The 26,832-nt window shown below is 45.4% G+C and overlaps 2 protein-coding genes across 23 annotated transcripts in view; one reads left to right on the top strand and one right to left on the bottom strand.

The window, feature by feature from the left end:
- The window catches only part of GET1 (guided entry of tail-anchored proteins factor 1), a 37,331-nt gene extending 22,383 nt beyond the window's left edge, over positions 1-14,948 (top strand). For 10 of the 12 annotated variants that reach the window (XM_054249154.2, XM_054249155.2, XM_008986701.2 and 7 more), the window contains 4 exons: positions 8,281-8,446; positions 9,462-9,529; positions 10,861-10,975; positions 13,954-14,948. In XM_054249154.2, the coding sequence (XP_054105129.2) occupies positions 8,281-8,446; positions 9,462-9,529; positions 10,861-10,975; positions 13,954-14,027 (423 nt within the window). In that variant the 3' untranslated portion in view covers positions 14,028-14,948. Of the gene's footprint in view, positions 1-8,280; positions 8,447-9,461; positions 9,530-9,733; positions 9,876-10,860; positions 10,976-11,080; positions 11,220-13,953 lie in introns of all 12 variants that reach the window. The other 2 variants (XR_013530549.1, XR_004737701.3) reach the window with 2 other exon arrangements.
- Positions 14,949-21,507: 6,559 nt separating this feature from the next.
- Positions 21,508-26,832, bottom strand: part of LCA5L (lebercilin LCA5 like) — a 45,267-nt gene continuing 39,942 nt past the window's right edge. For 4 of the 11 annotated variants that reach the window (XM_078358416.1, XM_078358413.1, XM_035283148.3 and 1 more), the window contains 4 exons: positions 25,827-25,948; positions 25,542-25,659; positions 24,737-24,868; positions 21,508-22,382 (listed from right to left, as the gene is read on the bottom strand). In XM_078358416.1, coding sequence (XP_078214542.1) covers positions 21,658-22,382; positions 24,737-24,868; positions 25,542-25,659; positions 25,827-25,948 — 1,097 coding nt within the window. In that variant the 3' untranslated portion in view covers positions 21,508-21,657. Of the gene's footprint in view, positions 22,383-24,025; positions 24,977-25,541; positions 25,660-25,826; positions 25,949-26,832 lie in introns of all 11 variants that reach the window. The other 7 variants (XM_054249148.2, XM_078358415.1, XM_035283153.3 and 4 more) reach the window with 5 other exon arrangements.

Here is a 26,832-nt window from a genome sequence, read left to right on the forward strand (position 1 = left end):
TTAAACAACCACTTTCCATTCCTGCCTCCTCCTGACAACCGCCATTGTACTTTCTGTCTATGAATTTCACTACTCTTGGGACCTCATATATGGGGAATCAGACAGTATTTTTCCTTTTGTGTTTGGCCTCTTTCAGTCAGCATAACAGCCTTAAGGTTCATCGGTGTTGTAGCATTGGTCATGATTCCCTTCCCCTTTAAGGCTCTAGTATCTCATTGTGTGTATAAGCCACATTTCGTTTATCCATTCATCCTTCTGTGGACACTCGGGTGTTTCTGCCTTTTAACTATTGTAGATGATGCTAAAATGTTTACACACATCTCTTTGAGTCTCTGCTTTCGGTTTTTCTGGACATACACCCAGAAGTGTAATTGCTGGATCTGTGGTGAGTCCATGTTTAATTTTTCTGAGAAACCATCATACTGTTTTCCATGCAGCCACACCATTCCACGTTCCCACCAGCAGTGCAGAAGGGCTCCAGTTGCTCCACATCCTTCAACATGTATTTTGTTTTCTTATTTATTTATTTATTTTTTAAAGTTTTTTATTTTTCTTTTGAGATGGAGTCTCATTCTGTCATCCAGGCTGGAGTGCAGTGGCTCAATCTTGGCTTATCACAACCTCTGCCTCTCGAGTTCAAGCAATTCTCCCATCTCAGCCTCCCAAGTAGCTGGGATTACTGGTGCATGCCACCACACCCAGCTAACTTTTTTTGTATTTTTAGTAGAGATGGGGTTTAGTAGAGATGAGAGCCATATTGGCTAGGCTAGTCTCGAACTCCTTGACCTCAGGTGATCCGCCCATCTCAGCCTCCTAGAGTGCTGTGATTTCGGGCATGAGCCGCCACACCCAGCCTTTTCGTTGTTGTTGTTAATATACTAGTCATCCTAATGCCTGGAAGGTGGTATCTCACTTTAGTTTTGATTTGCATTTCCCTAATAGTTAGTGATGTTGAGTATCTTTTCAGATGCTTATGGCCATCTGTTTATCTTTGGAGATCTGTCTAGTCACATCTTTTGCCCCTTTTTGAAATCCAGTTGTTTGTTATTTTGTTGTTGAGTTAGTTCCTTTTATTTATATATATATATATATATATATATAGAGAGAGAGAGAGAGAGAGAGAGAGAGAGAGACAGAAACAGAGACAGAGACAAGAGTTTTCTCTCTGTTGCCCAGGCTAGAGTGCAATGGTATGATTGTGGCTCACTGCAGTCCCTGCGTCCTGGGTTCAAGCGATTCTTCTGCCTGCATGTGCCACCACACCCAGCTAATTTTTGTGTTTTTTTTTTAGTAGAGAGGGGGTTTCACCATGCTGACCAGGCTAGTCTTGAACTCCTGACCTCAGGTGATCCACCGGCTTCGGGCTCCCAGAGTACTGGGATTATAGGCATGAGCCACTGTGCCTGGCCAACAGTTTTTTTTTTTTTTTAACTTTTGTTTTAAGTTCAGGGGTACGTGTGCAGGTTTGTTACATAGTTAAACTTGTATCATGGGAGTTCGTTGTACAGATTATTTTGTCACCCAGTTATTAAGCCTAGTACTCATTAGTTATCTTTCCTGATCCTTTCCCTCCTACCCTCCATTCTGTGAAATAAAAAAATTTGTTTTTAGAGGCAGGGTGTTGCTCTGACTTAGGACCTGTGTCCACATCCTGTGCTGCCTCCTACAAGCTTATGGCCTTTCTAATCTCAACGAAGTTAGCTTTCTTAAACGCATTTCCCTTTGGGTGTAACACTTGTCAGCCAGGTTCAGAAGGATAACATAATATTATCCTAGCAGAGTACACCCTGCCCCGCCCATAATTGGTAACAGAGATGTTTGGCCTGGTCACTGGGTTTGTGGTGAGGTCTGTAAAAAGTTTTAAGGAGCTCGCTGGTCTTGAGTAGGGTCAGACGTTGCTTGCTCCTTTACCATCATTAGAGGCTGCCTCATCACAGCCACGGATTTGAGGATTCAAGTGGAAAGACTCATGACAAGCAGCAAAAAGTCGAATTGGGAAAACAGTGCTCTCAGGGATGGGGCCATGCTCAGGTACCTAGATTATAACCTCCCTTGGGATTGTTTCTGAAGCTTTTGTCCTTGCAGAAGTTAGGGAGGGAGCATACTGATCTCATCAGCAAATTTAGGCCGCACTGATCCTCCCCGCGTGAGGCCCTTTAGGAGGTCTGAAGTATCAGAAGTCCTTGGGCCAGTTAAGCCTCGAAAGGTCCTGGGAAGTGATCTCAGCTGCCCACTGCGGTGGGGGTGGGATGCCTGGTGTTGGCGTGGTTCGAATTTTCCTGGGGATCTCTCCCTCCTCTTCAAGCTAGGCACAGGATGCATGGTTGAGAGAGCCCAGTTCATTCAGTACGTGGTCCGGGACTTTCTTCAGCTACAGGAGGGGAACAAAGACGCCTTTGGTGAGCACCGGCTCTGTAGGTGCAGGGGAGGTGCAATGCGCAGGCGCCCCAGGACTGGCGCGGGCTCAAGGTCCATGCATATAGCATGCACTGCGCAGGCGTCCCAGGACTGGCGCTGGCTGAAGGTCCATGCAAACAGCATGCACTGCGCAGGCGTCCCAGGACTGGCGCCGGCTCAAGGTCCAGGCAAACAGCATGCACTGCGCAGGCGTCCCAGGACTGGCGCCGGCTGAAGGTCCATGCAAACAGCCTGCACTGCGCAGGCGTCCCAGGACTGGCGCCGGCTGAAGGTCCATGCAAACAGCATGCACTGCGCAGGCGTCCCAGGACTGGCGCCGGCTGAAGGTCCATGCAAACAGCCTGCACTGCGCAGGCGTCCCAGGACTGGCGCCGGCTGAAGGTCCATGCAAACAGCATGCACTGCGCAGGCGTCCCCGGACTGGCGCCAGCTCAAGGTCCATGCAAACAGCATGCACTGCGCAGGCGTCCCAGGACTGGCGCCGGCTCAAGGTCCATGCAAACAGCATGCACTGTGCAGGCGTCCCAGGACTGGCGCGGGCTCAGAGTCCATGCAAACCACACGCACTGCGCAGGTGCCCCAGGACTGGGGTAGGCTAAGGGTTCTCGCAAGCCGTATACACTGCGCAGGCGCCAGGAGACCCTTCCTTGCAGCCGTAGGTTTCCAGAAAAAGGACGTCGCGGGGTTGCCTTCTAGGTTTATGGGGCTGAGCACCATTTCAGATGTAACATTTTCTAAATTGTCCTCACTTTCTGCTATAGAGTGGTAGCCACTCCTTTGCCCTCTAGGGGACTGAAGCAAGAGGAGGATGTTGCAGGGTTTGCCTCTGTGGTCGTCTTAGAGCGACCCGCCCCATACCTGTTTCCTCAGAGCAGTTGCTTAGTGAGTCTCTGCCAGGGACCAGGCTTGGGGATGGTCTCAAGTATTAGTTTAGGGGGATGACGCTCTGAGTCACAGGACCTGCCCCAGAGCCCTCCGACTGAGAAGCGTGCTGGTGAAATGCACATGTGCAGGCAGGGCTTCCTGTGGGGCTCTCGCGGGGGCGGCAGCCAAGGACAGAGGCCCTGGCAGCCTGGAGAGCTGCCCCCTTCTCGGTCCTGGCTGGCAGGGGTCCTGGCCGAGAGTGGCATCTAGGGGTGTTTAGGGTCTGGAGCTTCTTGGGTTGGAGGTCTCTGTCCCCTGTGGTTGGGGACCTCAGGGTGACCTGAGTTGGTGATTCCTGGGTTTGCCTACTCCACTGCTGGCAGGGACAAGCAGGGCCTGTGCACGTTGTCATGCCACCAGTTCATTCCCAGCAAGAGAGTGAGAGAGGTGGAGTGGGAGTTTGAATCTCCCCAGGGTGACTCCAAAGTCAAGTCTTGGCATTTTGCCTGTTGGCAAAGAGGACATTGAACCTGGACAGGATCTGAGGTTGACAGTGGCAGGAGGACATTATGAGCTGAGGACAGATGGGCTGCCAGCATCTCTCTAAGGTGAACGGGAGAATTGGTTCTCCCTTTTTTTCCTCCATGCCTGAGTCATCTTGATAAGAATTTTATAAACTCATTTTCAGAATATCTCGTGGCCTATCTATAGGTCCTTGAAAGGCTGTGCCCTGTACAGTTTGTTTTTGCCAACTGTGAGTTTTAATGGTCTGCAAGGTGGGTTTTGAGTACATAAAAAGACTCCAGAGATTTACTTTTGTTGTAAAAATTAATATTTGCTTTATTACATTTAGATTCATATCTTTTTTTTTTTGAGATGGAGTTTCGCTCTTGTTACCCAGGCTGGAGTGCAATGGCACGATCTTGGCTCACCTCAACCTCCACCTCCTGGGTTCAGGCAATTCTCCTGCCTCAGCCTCCCGAGTAGCTGGGATTACAGGCACGTGCCACCATGCCCAGCTAATTTTTTATATTTTTAGTAGAGACGGGGTTTCACCATGTTGACCAGGATGGTCTCGATCTCTTGAGCTCGTGATCCACCCGCCTCGGCCTCCCAAAGTGCTGGGATTACAGGCATGAGCCACTGCGCCTGGCCTAGATTCATATCTTATTAAATCTTACACTGCTTAATTCGAGAACATTTTAACACTTGTATGTGGCTGTTGGATTAACATTGATACATATTTGCAAATTTATACTTTAAAACTTTTTTTTTTTTTTCACACAGGGTCTCTGTTGCCCTGGCTGTAGTGCAGTGGTGCCATCGTAACTCACCAGCAATCTCAACTTCCCAGGCTCAAGCGATTCCCCCCTCCCCACCTCAGCCTCCCAAGTAGCTGGGGCCACAGGGACCACTGGCATGCGCTAGCATGCTTGACTAATTTTTAATTTTTTTTAGAGATAGGGTCTTGCCATGTTGCCCAGGCTGGTCGCAAACTCCTGAGCTCAAACGATCCTCTTGCCTCAGTCTCCCGAAGTGCTGGGATTACAGAAGTGAACCACCGCGCCTGGCTCAAACTTCTATTGTGCTTATACATGTAATAGATGTAATTACTTTTTTCAAGCACCAGTTTTTTGCGAACCTTACAAAGCTGCCTTCAGTTTTCCTCAAGTTCACCCTTCCGCCTTCACTCACCTCGCCTTCCTGAGTTTTGTGTATACCCTATAATGGCAAATAATGTCTTGAAACCTCTTTTTCTCTTTAAAATATGCTTTTAAAAGTCAGATTTATTGAAGTGTAATTTGTGTAAGGTGAAATCAAAAAGTCCTTAGCATTGTCTGTAGATTTTCCTTGCTTTTGAAAAATTTTGTGATTCATCTAAGAATTTGGCCCATTCCTCTTCCTTTCTTCTCCAGAGTGGATCAAGCTGGAGTATATATAGCTCATTTAGTTAGTGTTGGGTAGTGGCCAGGGCAGAGGCACCACAGAAAGAGATGGATTTGAAACCCCCTACTCCCTGCACAAGGCCTGCCAGAAACTGCGCAGCAGTGAACACACTACGCAGGCGCTGTTAGGAGGCTTCAGTGGGCGGCCCACGAACATGCGCATGCGCAGACACCCTCAGGTGACGGGATTCAGCTTTACAGCTCTAACTGGAGAGTTGCTTCTACTTTGCGTCAGGTAGAGGGGAGCTGTGAGCTGGAAGGTGGGGGAACTCATCATGTATTGTGCGCTTCCTGTGTGCCAGGCACACTTTAGATACGCTATAACGTTTCATCTTTTTTTTTTAATTAAAAAAATTTCAAAACAAATACAAATGTGCAGAAAAGTTATGCATACAGTCGATACAAAGAACTGGTTTTGTTTCCTGACCCATTTGGGAGTTGTCAGCCGGAGCCCCCTCATTTCCAGATAGTTGGGTATGCAAAAGAATCTTGGGGGCCGGGCGCGGTGGCTCACGCCTATAATCCCAGCACTTTGGGAGGCCGAAGCGGGCGGATCGCTTGTGCTCAGGAGTTCACGGGCAGCATAGTGAGACCCTGTGTCTACTAAAAGTTAAAAAAAAATTAGCCACGTGTGGTGGTGCACGCCTGTGGTCCCAGCTGCTCAGGGGACTGAGATGGGAAGATTGCTTGAGCCCAGGAAGTCGAGGTTGCAGTGAGCCAAAATCTAATACAGGCATCAAGTACGTTACTACGATCTGATCCTCAGACCCTATGCAGGTTCCCCACGTGTTGCAGTAACGTCCTTAACGGGGAAAAGACCTAGTTTGGAATCACGCGTTGCATTTCCTTCCCTCTAGTCTCCTTCTATCTAGAGGAGTTTCTCGGTCTTCCCTTGACTTTCATGGCTGTCATTTCTATTGGAGGACATTGATTTCCCAGAATGGATGCCTACTGGCATGTCTGATACTTGACAGGGATATCTGAGAGATAGTGCTATATTCTCATTGTGTCTCATCCGCTTGTGTGGGACTGGGATTTGGGGATGTTCACTGATCCCTTGGGGCAGGTGGCAGAGGCGCCTCCAGTGCAGTCCCTGGACTAGGCCTTCCTGGCAGGTCGGCGGGCGCCACCTGGCGGCCATGCCGACTCGTTGTGCTCCAGTCGCCCCTTCCCTCTTGCGGTCTTGGCCTGGGGCGGTTCCCTGTAGAGTGGGAGGCTGGGGCTGGTGCGGGGAACAGGGGACTGTGGGGCCGGCGCAGACGGGTCTCCAGGTCATGCGGGGCCCCTCTGCTCACAGAGAGCAGCCAGGGGAGGGTACTCTTTGTTTACTTCTGTATTTCTCTGCCTATCTGTCTGTGGAAACCACAGATTTTCATCACCACAAGATGCTAAGTGGTCCTCTCCGAGACAGACTGACTGACTTTCTTTTCTTTTCTGATTTTTTTTTCTTTTCTTTCTTTCCTTCCTCTCTCTCTCTTTCGTTTTTAAAAGTCTATTTATTTAGAGACTAGATTATGAAACTGGCTAAGTTTTGTGTATTTTGTAGAGGCAGGGTTTCATCTCAAACTCCTGGGCGCAGGTGATCCACCGGCCTCGGCCTCCCAAAGTGCTGGGATTACAGGCGTGAGCCACCGACCCTGGCCTTTTTAGTTTTTTTTTTTTTTTTTTTAGACAAGGTCTTGCTCTGTTGCCCAGGCTGAAGTCCAGTGCCATGATCTCAGCCCACTGCAGCCTTGAACTCCTGTACTCAAGAGATCCTCCCATCCAGGCCTCCCAGAGTGTTAGGGTTGCAGGCTGAGTCACCATGCTGGGCTGAGGCATCTTTCTAAGTGTTTTTGCTGAAAGTGAGAAGACTGGCTTCCATTACCCTCAGTGTTTTTATTTCCGTGATCACCCCTTTGTAATTAAGTTCTAGTGTTCCCCGTGTGAATGCACACCTTGTCCCACCTGGGCTCTGACACTGGCAGGGTTCCTTCTCATCTAATATGTCCATACCCCTCATCCTACAGACCCTGACTCCTGAGTCAGGCTGCCCTTTATTGGGGACCCTTGTATTACCGTGCTTGGCCCTGACGCCTCTTGCCAGGGTGCCACTCTATGGGAAGGCCCCCTGCACTGCGCTTGGGTGCTGACACTCTGCCCTGGGCCCTGCCTCACCACTGTTACCCTGCACCTGCATCTTGCTCTGCCCTGTCTAATCTAGGTCTGTATTATTCAGGGAGAGGAGAGGATACATGTTCCCTGTCACTGGAATAACAGCTCTGATGATGGAGTTGATTTTCATTTCATAATTGCAATTTTAGTTATAGTGAAAGAGACATACATTTGTATTGGAGCAATTCATGGATATATCTGCAAAAAAGAAAAATATAGTTTGAATAGCAGTTTGAATATGAGGTTGTTTTTTATGGTGATTATAGGGAGCCGTAAAAGGCAGCAGAGGCTGGCTGTGTAGGTGGAGGGCAGCTTGCCCAGTTCGCAGAGGTGGGAGTAGGATGTTGGAGGAAGGTATATCAGTCCTGTCTGGCCAAACCCATGTTGGAGTCCCCTCAAAAGCAGTGGCAGGGGAGTTCCCTCAAGGGGCTGCTCCAGACTGTCTAGAGATGGGGCCGGCTGGGATTCCAAAGAAAGAAGCACTAAACGCCAGGGTGATTGGTCCACAGCATATGAAGGGAACTTCCAAGGAGCTGCAGCAGTCCTGGGACGGCCAGTGAGAGCAAGGGACGTTTACCTAGGGATGTTCGCCGCCAGGGCGTTGGGTTATGGAGTGGACATGGGAGTTTAAAGACGTCGTCATGCGGGACGAGTTTGTCGGTGTTTCTCAGCAGGGTGAATCTCCCAGTGTTCTCCAGCAACAGCCTTCACTCTTTATCTCTTTATCAGTCCTGGGAACATTCATGGCCCCAGTTTGGGTTCAAGCCTGCAGGGAAACACACAACTGGCTGGGTCACAGAGTGGTCAGGGCATAGAAATAAGGTAGGGTGGGGGGGACTGGGGTTCCCTCCTGTGGGCCGTGATGGAAAGTGCTGATCCCCGCTGTCCATGCTGCCAGATGTCCAGGATGCTGCAGAAGGACGCCGAGCAGGAGTCCCAGATGAGAGCAGAGATCCAGGACATGAAGCAGGAGCTCTCCACGGTCAACATGATGGACGAGTTTGCCAGATACGCCAGGCTGGAAAGAAAGATCAACAAGATGACGGATAAGCTCAAAACCCACGGTACTGCGTCTGCTGCAGCCTGAAGGCTTCACGAGAACTGACTGATAGAGAAGCCTTTATGTAAAGAGCCCCAGAATATACACTTTGCTTCTTGATGTTCTGAATGTTGATAAACTTTTAAGTTATCTGGTGGAAACTCAGTAATAATTACTACTTTCTCCTTATTTGCTGGTGAACCTTTGCTTTTTAAGCACAGAAACATCTAAGATCCTCTCAGATTTTCCTCAGAGCCAACTTGTTATTGTAGGTTTTCATTTTCTTTTTATTTATTTATTTTAAAGACGGGGTTTCACCATGTTGGTCAGGCTGGTCTTGAACTCCCTACCTCAGGTGATCCGCCCACCTTGTCCTCCAAAGTGCTTGGATTACAGACGTGAGCCACCACGCCTGGCCCAGGTTTTCATTTTCAAATTCATCACTTTTCTGAGAGAAGCCCAGAAAAAAGTCTCACAGTGGATTCTCAGAGGCTTTTGTTCTACTCTCTAGAAAAATGCCCAGCAGTGTTGTGTTCTGAGGGCAGCCTTCAGGTACAAGCTCCTGCGGTGAAGAGCTCTTTCTCAGGGCAGCCTGTGTGCTGAGGTATCCTGTTGGTGTGTACACAGTCAGAGAGCTGTCTCTGTGGCCAGGAAAACAGACAGAGGGGCCTGTCCCGGCAAAGGACAAGCTGCACTGCCACCAGGGAGTCATGTACTATGCAGCGTGGGAAATGGGGGGAAATTGACTCCTGTTGGTAAGGGGTAACTGCATTATACAAAGAACCTTTCATTCCATGAGGCATTTTAAGAGTTTTCAAAATTAAAGGTATTCAAATCTCACAATCTGAGTGTGATTCTATTTTAAATAATGGCATAATGAGATGGTAGGTGACTTAATTCTATTTTATATTTTCTAAATATATTGAGTGATTATTCCCTTATAAAACAGTTTTATAAGGGAAAATAACATTTCTGTGTATTTGAATATTTCATTAAGTTTTCAGGACTGACATAATTATTTATCCTATTTTTCCTTTCAGTGAAAGCTCGGACAGCTCAATTAGCCAAGATAAAATGGGTGATAAGTGTGGCTTTCTACGTACTGCAGGTAAGTGTTCTAGAGAGCTACCTGGGTCACTGGAGCTGGGGACACCGGGCCTCGAGCGGTGCCTGCAGATCCAGGCCGGGAGTTGGGCTGTTCCACCTTCAGCTGTCGTGTCGCGTGGTCCCGCGCACACGGAGCTCTGAACACTCTCTAAGTCAGAAAGCCTTTCTCTTGGGGTGAGTTGTTAAAGTTGGGACTTTTTGGCAGGTGAACTGTGAAGTAACTTCTTGGAGCGCTTTCGCCATCGCTTCATCCCAGTGCGGTTTGAAGGGCCTGGCAGGATGCAGTGAGAAGCTTAGAGATGACTTCGTTCTTTTCTGAGATTTTCAATCATTTTGGCCCTTACTCGGTAACTGGTCTACTTCATGGGCACTCTCTGCTGTCCGGGTAGAGAACCAGGTTTTCTGACTGGAATTGGCTTCTAGCTTCCTGTCTGAGGCTTAACCCACGTGGCCTCTCCTGGAGCTGTTGCTGGGCTCGCGTTTGTGCCGCCCAGACATCTTCGGCAGCTGTGTAAACATCTGAGTTGCAGTACTGTGTGATCCAGTACTGAGTCGGAGCGTTCCAGCCCACCCCCAGAAAACTTAGTTTGGAGGGTTATATTTAAGGAAATTGATCCTGAGGCACTGTCACTTGCTAAGAGATAGGTTTCTTGCAGACAAAGGAGTTAGGCCAGCAGCCTGCTTTCATGTCTCCTCTTCTTTTTTTTTTCTTCCCTCCCTCTTCCATGTCTCCTCTTCTAAGTGGCCTATTCAAGCCGAAAGGGGACAGATGACAGTTGAAGGAATGCTGCTGGGGGAAGGAGGGAAATAAAGCATCCCCTACCATTGAAAATTACATGCTTACCTCTGCGTGCCCTGCTAACACTGGTGTATGTGAGAAATTCGCTCTTTATTTCAGGGATGGCTTTTTGTCACTAATAAGGTATATTTGGCAAACAGTCCAGCTACTCAAAGGAGATACTCAGTGAGAAAAGCACACCCGTGTTATGGGAGACTTTGGTTAGCTTATGAGCTAATTTAAATTATGTGTAGATTATATTCATCCTAAAACAGTGAAATGGCAACTCCCCTGTGAACGCTCGCCTGCTTGCTGACAGTGTTCCACACGTGCTGCCGAGCTCGTCTTTAATTGCGCTTCCTACTTCAAGGTTTCACCAGGGGACATTAGTGGCCGTGCGTGCTCATCTGTCATCTGTGGGGGCTGGGTTCACAGCTTGAGGTGGTTCAGTCTGGAGGGTTTTCCTGGTTTTGTTTCTGCATTTCCCTGTCTTCCTGTGTGTTGTGGGTTGTGTGATTGGCAGGCTGCGTCACTCACCAGAGGTGTCTTTCCAGGCTGCCCTGATGATCTCACTCATTTGGAAGTACTATTCTGTTCCTGTGGCCGTTGTGCCGAGTAAATGGATAACCCCTCTAGACCGCCTGGTAGCCTTCCCTACTAGAGTAGCAGGTAAGAATTTTCTGGAAGATACAGTGGAAGAGTGTGGAGAGGCTTATGTAGAAGTGTGTGGTAGAAGATTAAGTTAGCCTGACATCCTCCTCACCGTCTATTTAGTGAGCGGGGTTTTGTGCCTCATGCCGTGAAGAAACTGAGGTCTAGAAAAGTTACTTCAGCTGTCCGGTGTCACCAGAATGTTAAGGAGCAAAGCTGGAATTCAGTCCGACGTCTGTTTCCAGGATTCATGCCCAATACGGCAAGTCTGATACCCCCTTGAAACACTACCTGTTGTTCCAAAATTCTGTGTCTTTTCAGTCCCCGTTATGGTTGACCTCTCCGTAGCACTTGCTGCTCTTGGCTATTTTCTCTTCTTTTTGTTTTGTTTGTTTTTTTTTGAGCTAGAGTTTCACTCCGTCACCCAGGCTGGAGTGCAGTGGTGCGATCTCAGCTCACTGCAACCTCCGCCTTTGAACTAGCTGAAATTACAGGTGTGCACCACCATGCCCAGCTAATTTTTGTAGTTTTAATAGAGATGGGGTTTCACCATGTTGGCCAGGCTGGTCTCAAACTCCTGACCTCAAGTGATCCTCATGCCTCGGCCTCCCAAAGTGCTGGGATTACAGGCATGAACCACCATGCCCGGCCACATTCCTTTATTTTTGAAGATAATTTTTTTTGGCTATCAAAAGTAGTACATGTCACTCTAGAATGATTAGGAATATAGCTATCATTTAAAAGTCCCAGCCGGGCACAGTGGCTCATGCCTGCAGTGCTAGCACTTTGGGAGGCCAAGGTGGGCGGATTGCCTGAGCTCAGGAGTTTGAGACCAACCTGGGTAACATGGTGAAACCCCGTCTCTACTAAAGTACAAAAAATTAGCCGTGAGCGGTGGTGGGCACCTGTAATCCTGGCTACTCGGGAGGCTGAGGCAGGAGAATCACTTGAAACCAGGAGGTGGAGGTTGCAGTGAGCTGAGATCATGCCACTGCACTCCAGCTTGGGTGACGCAGTGAAAAATAAATAAAATAAATATATATTTATAAAATAAAAAAATAAAAAAAAAAAATAAAATAAATAAAAAAAATAAATAAATAAAAAATAGGATTCCCATTAGCTTTTAATGCTATGATAGTTTTTCTTTGTCTTTTTCCCCCCATTTATTTTGATGTAGTTAAGGTCATCTGACGCGTAACATTTTATCCTGTTTTTCACTTTGTAGTGTAAGCCTGCTCCCACGTGACTTAGTCTGTTCAGGCTAAGTGAAGTACTGTAAACTGGGCAGCTAATAAACAACAGACATGTATTTCTCAGTGTTCTGGAGACTGGCGAGTCCAGCAGATTTGATGTCTGGCCCCTTTTCCAGTTCCTGGCTGGTGTCTTCTCGCTGTATCCTTGCGTGGTGGAAGGACGAGCTCCTTCAGGCCTCTTTTATAAGGGCATAACCCCATTCGCAAAGACTCTGCCCTTAATCACCTCCCTGAAGGCCCCAACTCTTAATACCCTCACTGGGGGTGGGCAGCACATTAACACAGGAATTGTGGGGCATGCAGACACTCATTCCATAGCACCGTATCAGTAAATTTCTTTCTTCTCTTTTTCTTTTTTTTTTTTTTTGAGACAGGGTCTTGCTCTGTTGCCCAGGCTGGCAGTGGTACCCTCACAGCTCACTACAGCCTCAAACTCCTGGGCTCAAGTGATCCTCCCACCTAAGTCTCCTGAGTAGTTAGGATCATAGTTGCACACCACCATGCCCAACTAATTAAAAAAATGTTTTTTTTAATAGAGATGGGGTCTTGCCTAGGTCGGTCTCAAACTCCTGCTGTAAGCAATCCTCCCTCCTCAGCCTCTCAGAGTGCTGGGATTATAGGCATGAGTCACCTTGCCCGGCAGATTTCTTTATTAAGGAATTTTCAATAGCTATTCCTCAGTTAGTAGGTCATAATTTGCAAGTTTTCCTGATGGAGGGTATTTATTTGGGTCCTAATTGTTTACGCTGAAAGATAATGCTGCAGCACACACCCTTGCTGGTCTTTGGCTGTGATTTGTGGTTATTGCTAGAGGTGAATACTGTATCAAAAAAAATGACTATTTCTTTCTCTTTTTTTTTTTTGAGACAGAGTCTCCCTTTGTCACTCAGGCTGGAGTGCAGTGGCGCAGTTGGCTCACTGCAACCTCCCGCCTCCTGGGTTCAAGCAATTCTCCTGCCTCAGCTTCTTGAGCAGCTGGGACTACAGGCACATGCCACCACGCCCAACTAATGTTTTGTATTTTTAGCAGAGATGGAGTTTCATGACGTTGGCCAGGCTGGTCTTGAACTCCTGACCTCAGGTGATCCACCCACTTTGGCCTCCCAAAGTGCTGGTATTACAGGCGTGAGCCACTGAGCCTGACCAGGAATTACTATTTTGAAGACTCCCAATGTAGCTGCCACCTCTGTCCCCTTCCCCACCCTTTCCTTCCCCTTTCCTTTGTTTGACACAGCTGGGCCCAGGCCAGGAGCTCTGCACTGCTGGCCAGAGAAGCATCCAGCCACCCTTCCATGCATCAAGCAGGGCCATGGGCCACTCTTGCAGCCTGCCTTCCTGGACAGGAGAATGTGTGTGCCTCGCCATTATTGGTGGGGCAAGAATGGCATAGGTAGACATTGGTTTGTTTAAAATGCTTTTTGAGAAAGGGAAAATAAATAATCTTACAGGTTTGGTTTTGGAATCTATTAATATCATAAATAGTAATGTACATCTCTCTGGCAGGAAAGGGAAAATCAACCCAGTCTTCACTGTTGAGTGCAATTCCTGCTTAGAAAGGAATGCAGCCCTGTGATTCTGTAGAAAGTAACTGATTCGAACCTATGAAACATATAAACTTTGCCTGAGCACAGCACTGCTCAAAAAGAATGGCAATAGTCTCTTTGCTGTGGGTTAACGGCAGCAGAGGCAGATGTGGACAGCACTGGTGGCACGCTGTCTCATAGCAAATTTCTTTATTTTCAGGTGGTGTTGGAATTACCTGTTGGATTTTAGTCTGTAACAAAGTTGTGGCTATTGTGCTTCATCCGTTCAGCTGAACAGGAAGATGGATACAGCTACGAGGCTTTTAAAAATGGATTTTCTCTTATTACGTTAACAATCTGATTTATACTTTTTTTTTTTAAGAAACAAAAGTACACAGTTTAGATTTTTTTTTGTTGAATATGTTTGTTCTTGGACTTTATGAGAGATTCTTGTAAGAATCAGGATTTTCTACACTTGTCATTGAGCCAAGAAAGTCCAGTTTATAACACATTTATACCAACGAACGCCGTCCTGGACCCGTATGAAATGTGAAACGTTCGGGGGTGTCTCCGTGCTGCTGCCCGTGATTTGCACTCTTGTATATTTTGGTCATATTGCCAGCCGGAAAGTCAATATTTTCTAACAACTTAAGTTCTGTGAAGACTTAGCACCGCTTTTCATCAGTTTAGAAAGTAACTTAATTTTAATACCACTGCTAAGAATTTGAGAATTTCTTCTTTAATCACTTTCAGTACAACTAAAAGAAAACACTAATTGACATTGCCTGGGCTTTTTCTTCCTCTGTTTAAAATGTCATTTGAGCAAGAGCTGTATACTATTATCTACTTACTTGAGGCTGTTAGTTTTTCATTACAGTGTTTTGTAAACGTATCCATGAGACCATAATGCATTGTTTTGTGCTCAAATTGTGTTTTGTATTTAAAGCATTTTGAATGAAGTGTATTTTGTAAGCATTTAATATTTATGCTCTTTAGAATGGAACATAGGAAACAGAGCTTATGAGGCCTGATTAAATTATTCTGAACCAATAACCTGTGTGGCCCACAAAGTATAATTCTGCTAATGTATTTTAAAACACTTTTCTAATTAAAGTCTTGGCAAATGCTCATGTGACTTCCTGCCTTACAGTCACTGTTTGCTGAGTGCCTGTTAACTGAGTAACCATATCACAGTAAAGCTGAATTCTGTCACGAGTTTTTGCAGGTTCGTCTTTGTATTCTTTCCCTAATCTAATAAGTAGCTTGTCCTTATTTTAGCTGATTGGACTGTGAGAAGACAAAGTGCTGTGGTCCTTTAGTTTTATTGTCATACCGAAGACCACCAGAGCAGCTTTTGGGTTCCACCTACTCAAACTCACATCCACTGCAGGCTTACCCAGCACCATGTTTACTTGGCTTTAAGAAAGGACCGAGAGCAGGGAACACAGCTGCAGCCTGGAGGAGGACTTGGACACCAGCTTCCAGTGTCCTTCACCACCTGGGATACAATTTGCCCACAAAGGATGAGAAGCCAACCTGAGGAGTAAATGAGAGCAGCACACGGAAGCTGCAGGGACTATTCCCTCAGACGAAATGTAGCACCAAGGGGCCACGTGCCTAACTTCCATTTGAGTGAGCTGCAGGCAGAAATGATGGTGGGACAGTCAACAATGCACCGGCCAGGTAGAGCGTGTCCAGGGAGGTGTTTGGATCACACATCTGTGTACAGTATCCCTGCTGAGACCCTTATCTCTTGAAGACATATTCAGCTGTTACTGTTACAAGAATTTTGGCAAATCTCGCTGAGGCTAGAGGAAAAAATTCCTAGTTGACAGCTATTAACTTTCCCTATGCATAAATAGTTTATGATGATTAAATGGGGGAAATGTAAATGTCCTTTATGTTTTACGTTATAGTATCTTTTTAAAAATGATAGGTTTTTTTTTTGAGAGGGAGTTTCACTCTGTTGCCAGGCTGGAGTACAGTGCTGCGATCTTGGCTCACTGCAGCCTCTGCCTCCCAGGTTCAAGTGATTCTCCTACCTCAGCCTCCTGAGTAGTGGGATTACAGGCACGTGCCTCCACACCCAGCTAATTTTTGTATTTTTAGTAGCGAGGGGGTTTTACCATGTTGGCCAGGTTGGTCTTGAACTCCTGACCTCAGGTTATCCACCCACCACGGCCTCCCAAGGTGCTGGGATTACAGGCGTGAGCCATGCCCAGCCTACAAGTTAACATATGATGAACATGGTGCTGAATTGAGACGATAGAGAAAGGGCTACAGTAAATGTGCATCTTAGACTCTTGTCACCCAATTTCCCGAAGTTTTCCTCTGTTACCAGTTTCTTACGATACTACCAGTGATAGTCCATGCATTTATGAATATTAATGTATATGCTTTTAAGATCAATGTTTTAAAGTTTTAAAAGTAATACCTAGAAAGATAAAAGTAGTACCTATTTACTGCTCTTTAAAAAAAATCTAACTTGGGAAGTATAGAAAAGAAGCAAGGAAGAAAAACCTGTGACTCCACAGAGCGAGGGTGACTGGTGTGAGCATCAGTGCTTTTCCTTTCTTCTATAAATGTCTGTATAATGTGGAAACGTAATGGCAATGATAGTTTTTAAAAAAATTTTATTTATTTTTTGAGATGGAGCTTTGCTCTGTCACCCAGGCTGGAATGCAGTGGTGCAATCTTGGTTCATTGCAGCCTCCACCTCCCAGGTTCAGGTGATTCTTCTGCCTCAGCCTCCGAAGTAGCTGGGACTAGGCTTGTACTATAACACCTTTTTTTTTGTATGTTTAGTAGAGCCGGGGTTTCACCATGTTGGACAGGCTGGTCTCGAACTCCTGACCTCAGGTGATCTACCTGCCTCAGCCTCCCAAAGTGTTGGGATTATAGGCATGAGCCACCGCACCCAGCCGGTTTTTGTTTCTATTTGAAAAATACTGGATAAATTTTATAACTTTACTTGAGAACACATATCTCTTTGATTTAAAATACACCTAAGCTCTCTTAATACCAATTTTGACATAAATTTATGGTAAATCAAGCAGGCAAATATTTTTATATATTAATCCATAATCTTTTTTTACTTTTTTTTTTTTTTTTTAATAGAGACAGAGTCTCACTATGTTGCCCAGGCTGGTCTCAAACTCTTGGGTTCAAGGGCTGGGATTACAGACTTGAGCCACCAGACCCAGCCTGTAATCATTTAATCATTTTTTATGGATTTTATTTGCTCCTCTTGCCGCCATAAGGGGATGGAATGCTAGGCAAACTGGTTTACTCTCCCCTGACCTGGGGGTCTCTCTGGCTTTCCAGTTTTTCTTACATAGTGCTTCGTGGGAGAGGGTGTGTGTGTGTGTGCGCGTGTGTGCGCGCGCGCGCGGATGTGCTGACTGCACCAGGAACCAGAGCTTTAGACTTTATAAAGCTTTCTCCGACCCCCTGACAGTGGTAATTTCTTTTGCTTTCCCATCCTCATCTGAGCATGTAAAGTAATATCTGTAAGACTGATTTGTGGTGTCTGCTGTTGTGGTTTTGTGTCTAACGTTTTGGGTCCTTTTTGTGTGTGTGTGATAAAAGGTGGTTATTTCAGTGATGCTGCAAGTGCCTTTAGGGCCAGAGGTGGCTCCCTGAGCTTTTCTGTGCTCCCCCAGCATGCCTTACGTCATGCTTGTAAGTGAAGAACTCTGGCTCTTGACAGGTAGCTCAAGCCTGTAATCCCAACACTTTGGGAGGCCGAGGCAGGCGGATCACTTGAGGCCAGGATCGAGCAGATTTAATACATGTGTGTGTGCTGACTGCTCAGCACGCCTTAAGTCATACCCAGGAGTGTTTTACTCAGAATCACATAATGGTTTTCCATTAGAGTCATGTATGGAGTCTGTTTTCTTTGCAGTTGAAATGTTACCAATTAACAACTGTCAGGAGAATTTTCTTTTTCTTTCTTTTTTTTTTTTGAGATGGAGTTTTTGCTTGTTACCCAGGCTGGAATGCAATGGCACCATCTTGGCTCACCGCAACCTCTGCCTCCTGGGTTCAGGCAATTCTCCTGCCTCAGCCTCCCCAGTAGCTGGGATTACAGGCACGCGCCACCATGCCCAGCTGATTTTTTGTATTTTTAGTAGAGACGGGGTTTCACCATGTTGACCAGGATGTTATCGATCTCTTGACCTCGTGATCCACCCGCCTTGGCCTCCCAAAGTGCTGGGATTACAGGCTTGAGCCACCGTGCCCGGCCTGTCAGGAAAATTTTCTAAGTGGTGCTCTCTAATGAGGCCTGCAGTATACAGCACTTTGGTGTCGTCACAGATTCAAAGCCACATGTGACTGGTTTGCACACCATTAGAATCCCAGGCCAGGCAGCGCATCCTGTCTCTGGGCCCAGAGCTCCTTCTTGTTTGTGTGGGTCAGCTTTCCTGCCTGCATCTTTAGGATCTAATGTGTGTAAATCTATCAACACCGAGTGCTGACTCTTACCAGTGAATTCAATCTTAGGAATATTGGGTAGTTTTGGCCAATACTGTGGGTAAGGATATTGGACTCTATAGGGTAATCATTCCTTTTATGTAGCCCAAATTCTTTTCCTGTATTTTTTTTTTTTTTTTTTAAGAGATAGGGTCTCGTTCTGTCACCCAGGCTGCACAGGGTCTCATTCTGTCACCCAGGCTGGAGTACAGTAGCACAATCATACATAGCTCACTACAACCTTGTACTCCTGGACTCAAGTGATCCTCCAGCCTCAGCTTCCTGAGTAGCTGGGATTACAGGCATGTGCCACTTTCCTGGCTGTTTCTCATTTTTTATTTTTGTACAGAACAAGATCTGACTGTGTTACCCAGGCTGGTCTCGAACTCCTGGGCCAAAGTGATCCTCCTGCCTCAGCCTGCTGAGTAGCTGGGACAACAAGTATGTGCTACAACTCTGGAAGAATTAAATTTTTGTATAGAAGGGGTCTCATTATGTTGCCCAGGCTGGTCTCAAAGTCCTGGCCTCAAGTGATCCCCCTGCCTCAGCTACCCAGAGTGCTGTGATTACAGGTGTGAGCCACTGTGCCCAGCCACTATCCTTGTATCTTTTCAAACAATAGTCTTTAAATACTGAGAGGTATAAAATATTGTTTAAAATATATAAATTTTAAAGAATAAAAATACAATACACCATAAAAACCCTAGAAGACAACCTAGGCAATACCATTCAGGAATAGGCATGGGCAACGACTTCATGACTAAAACACCAAAAGCAATGGCAACAAAAGCCAAAACAGACACATGGGATCTAATTAAACTCCAGAGCTTCTGCACAGCAAAAGAAACTATCATTAGGGCGAACCGGCAGCCAACAGAATGGGAAAAAATTTTTGCAATCTACCCATCTGACGGCTAATATCCAGAATCTACACAGAACTTAAATTTACAAGAAAAAAACAACCCCATCAAAAAGTGGGAAAAGGATATGAACAGACACTTCTCAAAAGAGATTTATGCAGCCATAGCCAACAAACATGAAAAAAAGCTCATTACAGGTCATTAAAGAAATTCAAATCAAAACCTCATTGAGATGCCATCTTACGCCAGTTAGAATGGTGATCATTAAAAAATCAGGTGACAGATGCTGGAGAGGATGTGGGGAAATAGGAACACTTTTACACTGCTGGTGGGAGTGTAAGTTAGTTCAACCATTGTGGAAGACAGTTTGGCGATTCCTTAGGGGATCTGTAACTAGAAATACCATTTGACCCAGCAATCCCATTACTGGGTATATACCCAAAGGATTATAAATCATTCTATTATAAAGACACGTGCACATGTTTATTTGTGGCACTGTTCACAATAGCAAAGACTTGGAACCAACCCAAATGTCCATCAGTGATACACTGGATAAAGAAAATGTGGCACATAAACACCGTGGAATACTATGCAGCCATAAAAAAGGATGACTTAATGCCCTTCGCAGAGACATGGATAAAGCTGGAAACATGATTTTCAGTAAACTGACACAAGAACAAAAAACCAAGCACCACATGTTCTCACTCACAAGTGGGTGTTGAACAATGAGAACACATGGGCACAGGGAGAAGAACACACACCGGTGCCTGTGGGAGTGGGGGGCTAGGGGAGGGATGACGGGGGTGGGGGTATTGGGGAGGGATAGCATTAGGAGAAATTCCTAATGTAGGTGACGGGGTGATGGATGCAGCAACCCACCAGGGCATGTGTGTACCTATGTAACACCCCTGCATGTTCTGCATATGTACCCCGGAAGTAAAATAAAAAAATATATATACAAATGTTTCACCCAAGTTTTAGGGGGAGAACCTTTGTAGCTCCCATGAGCAGGGGTAACCACTGCTCTGAGTTTTATCATTTCCTATTCATAGTTTTATCACATATTTGAGTCTGTAAAAATACACTGGTTTTGCATGCTTTCCAGCATGCAGACATTTCTGTTTCTTTGTGCTTTGTGGATACTGTATTTTCACAAATTGAAGGTTCGTGGCAACCCTGCATCAACGCCATTTATCAACAGCACATGCTCACTTTTGTGTCTGTGTTACACTTCGGTAATTCTCACATTTCCCATTTTTTCATTATTATCTATATGGTGGTCTGTGGTCAGTGATATCTGATGTTACTATTGTAATTGTTTTGGGGCATCAAAAACTATACCTGTATGAGGCCGCAGATTTAATGAATACATGTGTGTGTGCTGACTGCTCCACTGACTTAGCCATTGCCCCTCCTCTCCCCCTCTCCCCAGGGCTCCCTATTCCTTAAGACACAAAAATGTTGGAATTAGGGCAACCTTGGTCCCTAATTTCAATAATGGCCCCTAAATGTTCAAGTGAAAGGAAGAGTTGCATGTCTTTCATGCTAGCTTTTTTTTCTTTTTTTGAGATGGAGTTTCGCTGTTGTTACCCAGACTGGAGTGCAATGGCATGATCTTGGCTCACTGCAACCTCTGCCTTCTGGGTTCAAGCAATTCTCCTGCCTCAGCCTCCCAAGTAGCTGGGATTACAGGCACGCACCGCCATGCCCAGCTAATTTTTGTATTTTTAGTAGAGACGGGGTTTCACCACGTTGACCAGGATGGTCTCGATCTCTTGACTTCGTGATCCACCTGCCTCGGCCTCCCAAAGTGCTGGGATTACAGTCGTGAGCCACCGCACCCAGCCTATTTTTTTTTTTTTGATAAAAAGTCTTTTGATCATATTGTTCCCTTTCAAAGCTGCTGCCATATTTTGTTTTTGTTTTTTGAGACAGGGTCTCACTCCATTGTACAAGCTGGAGTGCAGTGGCATGATCACGTCTCACTGAAGCTTTGACCTGGGCTCAAGTGATTCACCTCAGCCTCCCAAGTAGCTGGCACTACAGGTGCACACCACCACACCTGGCTAATTCTCGTAATTTTTGTAGAGACGGTGTTGCACCATATTGCCCAGGCTGGTCTTGAACTCCTGGATTCAAATGATCTCCCCGCCTCGGCCTCCCAAAATGCTGGGATTACAGGCATGAACCACTGCACCTGGCCTGCTTCCATGTTTTTCAGTTACAACTCAATTCTATTGCTGATAAATTTTGTTGCGTATGAGATGCATATGTCTTGGGTTGGCTACCTTATAGTTAGTAGCTATGGAGTCCCAGTGAATATTAAAACCATATAATAAACCAGTCTTCCAGAAGATAATGGATATTTCAGTTGTAAAGATGTAAATTTGTATTTAAAGTGTTATTATTGCCTCATATAAAATGGATTTTTTACTAGATTAGCAATAAAACAAAAATTTAATTATTGAAAGTCAATGTAAGTACTTAAAGACACACACACTCCCTCAAACATTTCAAAAATAAGATGCAAGGCACATAAACAGCATTATATCAAATCAGAATGCATTAGGATATTGATTATATTTAAATAATTATTTTCCCTTTTCTTCTATAGGTGACGATGGCTTAATAGAATTTACCACAGTTACTTTAGAGTCTCCGAATGCATTGCTGGCGGAGGCCTGACTGGGAGGCAGGTCATGCAACCCCTTACTTTGCAAACGCTCCTCTGAGCCTCTTGTAACACCAGAACCTGACTGATCAGTTTTCAAGATGTAGTCTGAGCCTGATCCAAAGAGTTCTTCCATGAGACTGCTTTTTTTATCTTTGAAAGTTGTATCTTTCACTTTTGTTCTGGAAGACTTAACAAATGAGGGCTCATACCCACTGTCAGAATGCTCTGGCTCCCTTTCCTCTCTGTTACTGAGATGCTGGCCTGTACTATGACTGCACCTCGTGTTGCCGGCATTGGCTGGCCCACCCGAAGCAGGAAGCCCATGATGTAGGTTTTCAGTTGCTTCTGTGAATGAGTAATGCCTTCTTTGTCTGAGGGGGCCTTTCGTGTAGGGAGCAGTGCATTTGCCAGGTGTGCCATCCATGCCATTTCTCTGCATGCTTCTTTTAAACTTTTCTCTTACTAGATCATCTTGATTGGTTTCTCTTTCAGGATGAGTAACTTCAATTGTTTTTGGTGGCAGTTCTTGCTCTTCTTTCACTGAAATGGTTTTCTTTTCTTGGTCTTCTTTTTTGTCTTTTTGTCTTCCAAAATTCTCCAGTAGTACTTGTACTTCCAAATGCTTATCTTCCTTTAATAAATCTATATTAGAAAAATAGGCAGTTTAGTGCTGTTTAAAATTAATGGGTCTCTATTTCAAGATGGTATATTTAGTACACTTATTTGTACCACCTCACAAGCACATTGAAATGACAGATAAGAAAATAGATGCACAGACAATAGTTACAGAGAAACGTGCTATTAACAAATGTATTATAGTTTCTTAGAACTTTGCAGGCAAATGGGAATTATGAAACCAAAATAAAAATGACATCCATAGAAGAAGAAATAAAATTTGCCAACAAGCTTATTAATAGATGTTCAATATCCCTAACTGGATGTAGCCCAGTTAAACCAGTGAAGGCCAGGTGCAGGGGCTCATGCCTGTAATTCCAGCACTTTGGGAGGCTGAGGCAGAAGGACTGCTTGAGTCCAAGAGTTTGAGACCAGCTTGGGCGATATAGCAAAATCTCAACTTTACAAAAAAAAAAAAAAAAATTAGCCGGGTATGGTGGTGCCTGCCTGTAGTCCTTAGTCCTGGCTACTCAGAAGGCTAGGGTGGGAGGATCACTTGAGCCCAGGAGGACCACATTGCAGTGAGCTGTGATTGTGCCACTGCACTCCAGCTTGGGCAACGGAGCAGAACTGTTTCAAAACAAAACACAACACAATGAGGACATTTTTCATCCATCCATTTTGCAAATCATTTCTAGAGCTAGTGAAAAGATGGGGAAATTGGAATGTTTGATCCCCATTGGTGGGTGTGTTACTGGTACAGCACCTTTGGATGGGAATTTGGCAGTATCAACATTTTAAGTGAATATACTCTTAGACCCAACAACTTCACTTCTCAGAATGAACCTACAAAAAATAGACAAAGGTAAGTATAATGATGTTTACTGCAGCATAATTTAGTCACAATAAAACCTAAACATCCGCCAAAGGAATGATGATTAAACAAGGTATGGCATGTGCAGTCTGTGAAATTCTAGACCATTATAGACAATGAACTGGGTACATGTGGACTGATGGGGAAAGATGCTCCCACCCTAGAATATAAGCACATGAGGGCAGGGTACTTTGCATCTGCTTGCTGCTGTATCCCTAATGCCTTGAACAGTGTCTGACACGTAGGATATGCTCAAGAAATCCTTGTCAAACGAGTGGATAGACTTTCTAGGACGATATGAATTAGGACAATGGACTGAAACATCAGCGGAAAACTTAAAACACACCAGTGACCACAGCATAATTGCAGCTGATGATCAGTTTCCATCAGACTGCAACAGAGAAAGTAGCTTTACTGGCGAGTTCTGTCAAACTATTGTGTTATTCAAACCCAGTAGTTTGCCCTCACAACTAAGGCGTGGCCCTCCTTGGGCCTCTACTGAATGCCCAATGTGTTCTCCATGCTGCCTAAGGGAACACGTCTGATTTGCAGCCCTGAATGAACTCTGGGACTCATTAGTCATGCATGTTCTTTCCTCAGAAGTTGCTCTTGCCCACCCTTGTGAGGCTGTACCCAGATCTCCTGTGAGCAGTAATGTAACATGAAAGCAATGAGCCACATCTTTGAAATTCCAAAGGAAAATTACCCACAACTTAGAGTTTCCTATCTAGGCAATTATTAATGAAGTATAAGGGTGGAATAATGACACTTCCAGATAAGAGGTATACGAATTTACCTTACATGCACCATTTCCAAGAAGCACGGTTGCGCTCTTTAAGACATGATGGAATTTACCAAGAAAGAGGAGGACTTGGCTTAGGAAGAGAAGATCTAGTAGAGAAAGAGTGACAGGAATCTGCAGGAAATGATGAAGGGCGATCCCAGGATGGTGGCTCGACTAGACCTCCAGGTAGCAAACACCAGGGGAGCCAGGCCTTGGCCTGCCTTGCCCATGGCTGACAAAGTGTTGTACTCTATTGTACCCTGCAGCCTGGGCCAGCTCAGGACTCTCCTTGTACCCCTCGGAAGCAGTTTGTTTCCACCTACTCCCAAGAGCTGGAGGTAAGCTTTGGTGATCTTAGAGCAGGAAATTCTGAGCAGCCCATTCCCTTGGCCTTAGCTCTCTTGGGCCTGCTCAAAAGAGCCCTGCCAGATGCCATGGATCTGATGGCTTTTCTCTGTCCTAGGAGAATTCATGACTTCACCCACTGACTGGGCCCTTGTTCATTTAGGGGAGCTGAGGCTGGAGTCCTTTTCCTGGAAGTCTGTATTCAAAAGCGGCAATACTGCCCTTTGCTCAGCTGGATTTGAATCATTTGCTCTTCAGTTTTTCAAAGTTGAATATATTGTGTAAGGCTATTGTTATGAAATGGATGTTTGTATTCCTCCCTCCAAAATGTCATATGTTGAAACAAAAAAAACCAGAGTACTGGTGCTGTCAACTGACCCTTCCTCATGCAAGCATTTCTTGTGGAAAGGCCACGTGAAGACAGAGTGAGAAGGAGGCCATCCAAAGCCAGGAAGAGAGCCTTAGCCAGAAGCCAAATGGCTAGAACTGTGATCCTGGACGTCCCAGCATCTAGAACCATGAGAAAATACGTCAATGTTGTTTAAGCCGGCAGTCTGCGGTATTTTCTTCTTATGGCAGCTCAAGCAGACAAATACAGACACATATGAAGACAGGGACCTGTGAGGAAAAGCAAGGGGATGACTGGCATAAAATCCAAGATGGTGGGCTCTGGTGGACAGGGCAAGGGGATATGACTGTGAAGGGCCCATGAGTGTTCCAAGGAGCACTCATGCACTGTTTCTTAAGCAGGGTACTGGGTACACAGGTGTTCCTTTTATTATATTTCAGGAAATTTTATGAGTTTTTTTTTTTTTTTTTTCAGATGAGTCTATTGCCCAGGTTGGAGTGCAGTGGGGCGATCTTGGCTCATTGCAACCTCCACCTTCCAGCTCCAGGCGATTCTCCTACCTCACCCTCCTCAGTAGCTGAGATTACAGGTGCCTGTCACCATGCCCAGTTAATTTTTCCATTTTTGGTAGTGACAGGGTTTTACCATGTTGGCCAGGCTGGTCTCAAACTCCTGACCTCAGGTGATCTTCTCGCCTCGGCCTCCCAAAGTGCTGGGGTTACAGGGGTGAGCCACCATGCCCAGCTGTTTTATGTGTGCTTTATATACATACATAGTAATTCACACTTAAAAAAAAATCAAATAAGATAGACTTCAAAAAGTTGTTAAAATTACCTTCATATATTGTCTTAGAATCCTCTTGCTTTGGTAGTTTATTGACACAGTGAGGAATTTCACGATTTATTTCAGTTGCCTTTTCTTTGTGATCAGTGTTTCCTGTTGCCTTTTTACCCTATAATTTAGAAAGCAGCACAAACACATTTTGGGGGTGTCTAGATAACTTTAAGTTGCATTCTGTTCTAAGGACTTACACATACTTTTCGCACAGAACCAGTAGCCTCATTTGTTTCTGTTAAGGCGTGTTTAATTAGACACTGCAAGATTCCAGATTTACTGTACCTTAGTTGTCAAAGGTGGATCGTCTGATTTCTGGGTTGCCTGGTGTCTCATACTTGTGAATGGCAAACTTTTTCTGTCTGCTTGGACTGATTTTGTTGAAGAAACTATAGAACAGGTAGATTCTGTGTAAGAAACATGTTTTACATTTGGAGGCAATATTGATTTTAAGCATAAAATAATATGCAATGTAATAACAAAATATACTAAGTAGTTTCTAAACATTCAGTATATACCTAGCATGTGTTAGTTTCCTGTTTTTCCCTCCAGGGCCCTTGTTTTGTCTGTCCTTGGGCAGCACAGTGTTAGAGTACAAGGTAGGTGTGAGGATAAGACGGTGTTGCTGTTTGAGGACAAGGGTGTCCTCTGCAGAAGGGACTCAACACTGGAGACGTGTAACTGTGAGAGGCCAGGCCACCGAGCTATCCTGTGGCAGAGCTCTTGACTGACAGTGGTTAGACTGTCCATGCTGAGGCGCATGACCACTCAATCTAGACTGCACTCTCCCTGAAAAGTGAAGGAAATTCTATCATTTCAACAACCCCTTGGTTGATTCATCGTCTCTGGTGGCTGCTATTCTCGATTATAAACCGGAAACAGAGGCAGGCAAGGAAATTAGAGGTTGTTGCATTTGAAAGTAAACATGTAGTTACTTCTAACAACACAGAGGTGAGTATGCCTATGGTACTTCTGAGTAGAATCTGCTACTGGGAGTTCTTGGGGGAAAAGAAGTGCACATGGTCTTGAAGGAAACAAGGCTCTACCCATAAGAGGTGTGAACTAATGATAGGGGCGTCAGTATAGACGAATCTCAAAAGCACTATGCTGTACAAAAGCAGCCAGATACAAGAGAGTTCATGCTGCGTGATTCCACTTCCATGAAGTTCTAGATCGACAAACTAAGCTATTGTGACCACAGCGAAGTCAGTGGTGGCCTCGGGTGAGGTAGGGGACTACTGAGAGCAGGGCCACGAGGGAGCATCTTAGGGAGGTGGAAACATTCAGTATC

Source organism: Callithrix jacchus, chromosome 21 (assembly GCF_049354715.1).
Source record: "Callithrix jacchus isolate 240 chromosome 21, calJac240_pri, whole genome shotgun sequence".
Lineage (NCBI taxonomy): Eukaryota > Metazoa > Chordata > Mammalia > Primates > Cebidae > Callithrix > Callithrix jacchus.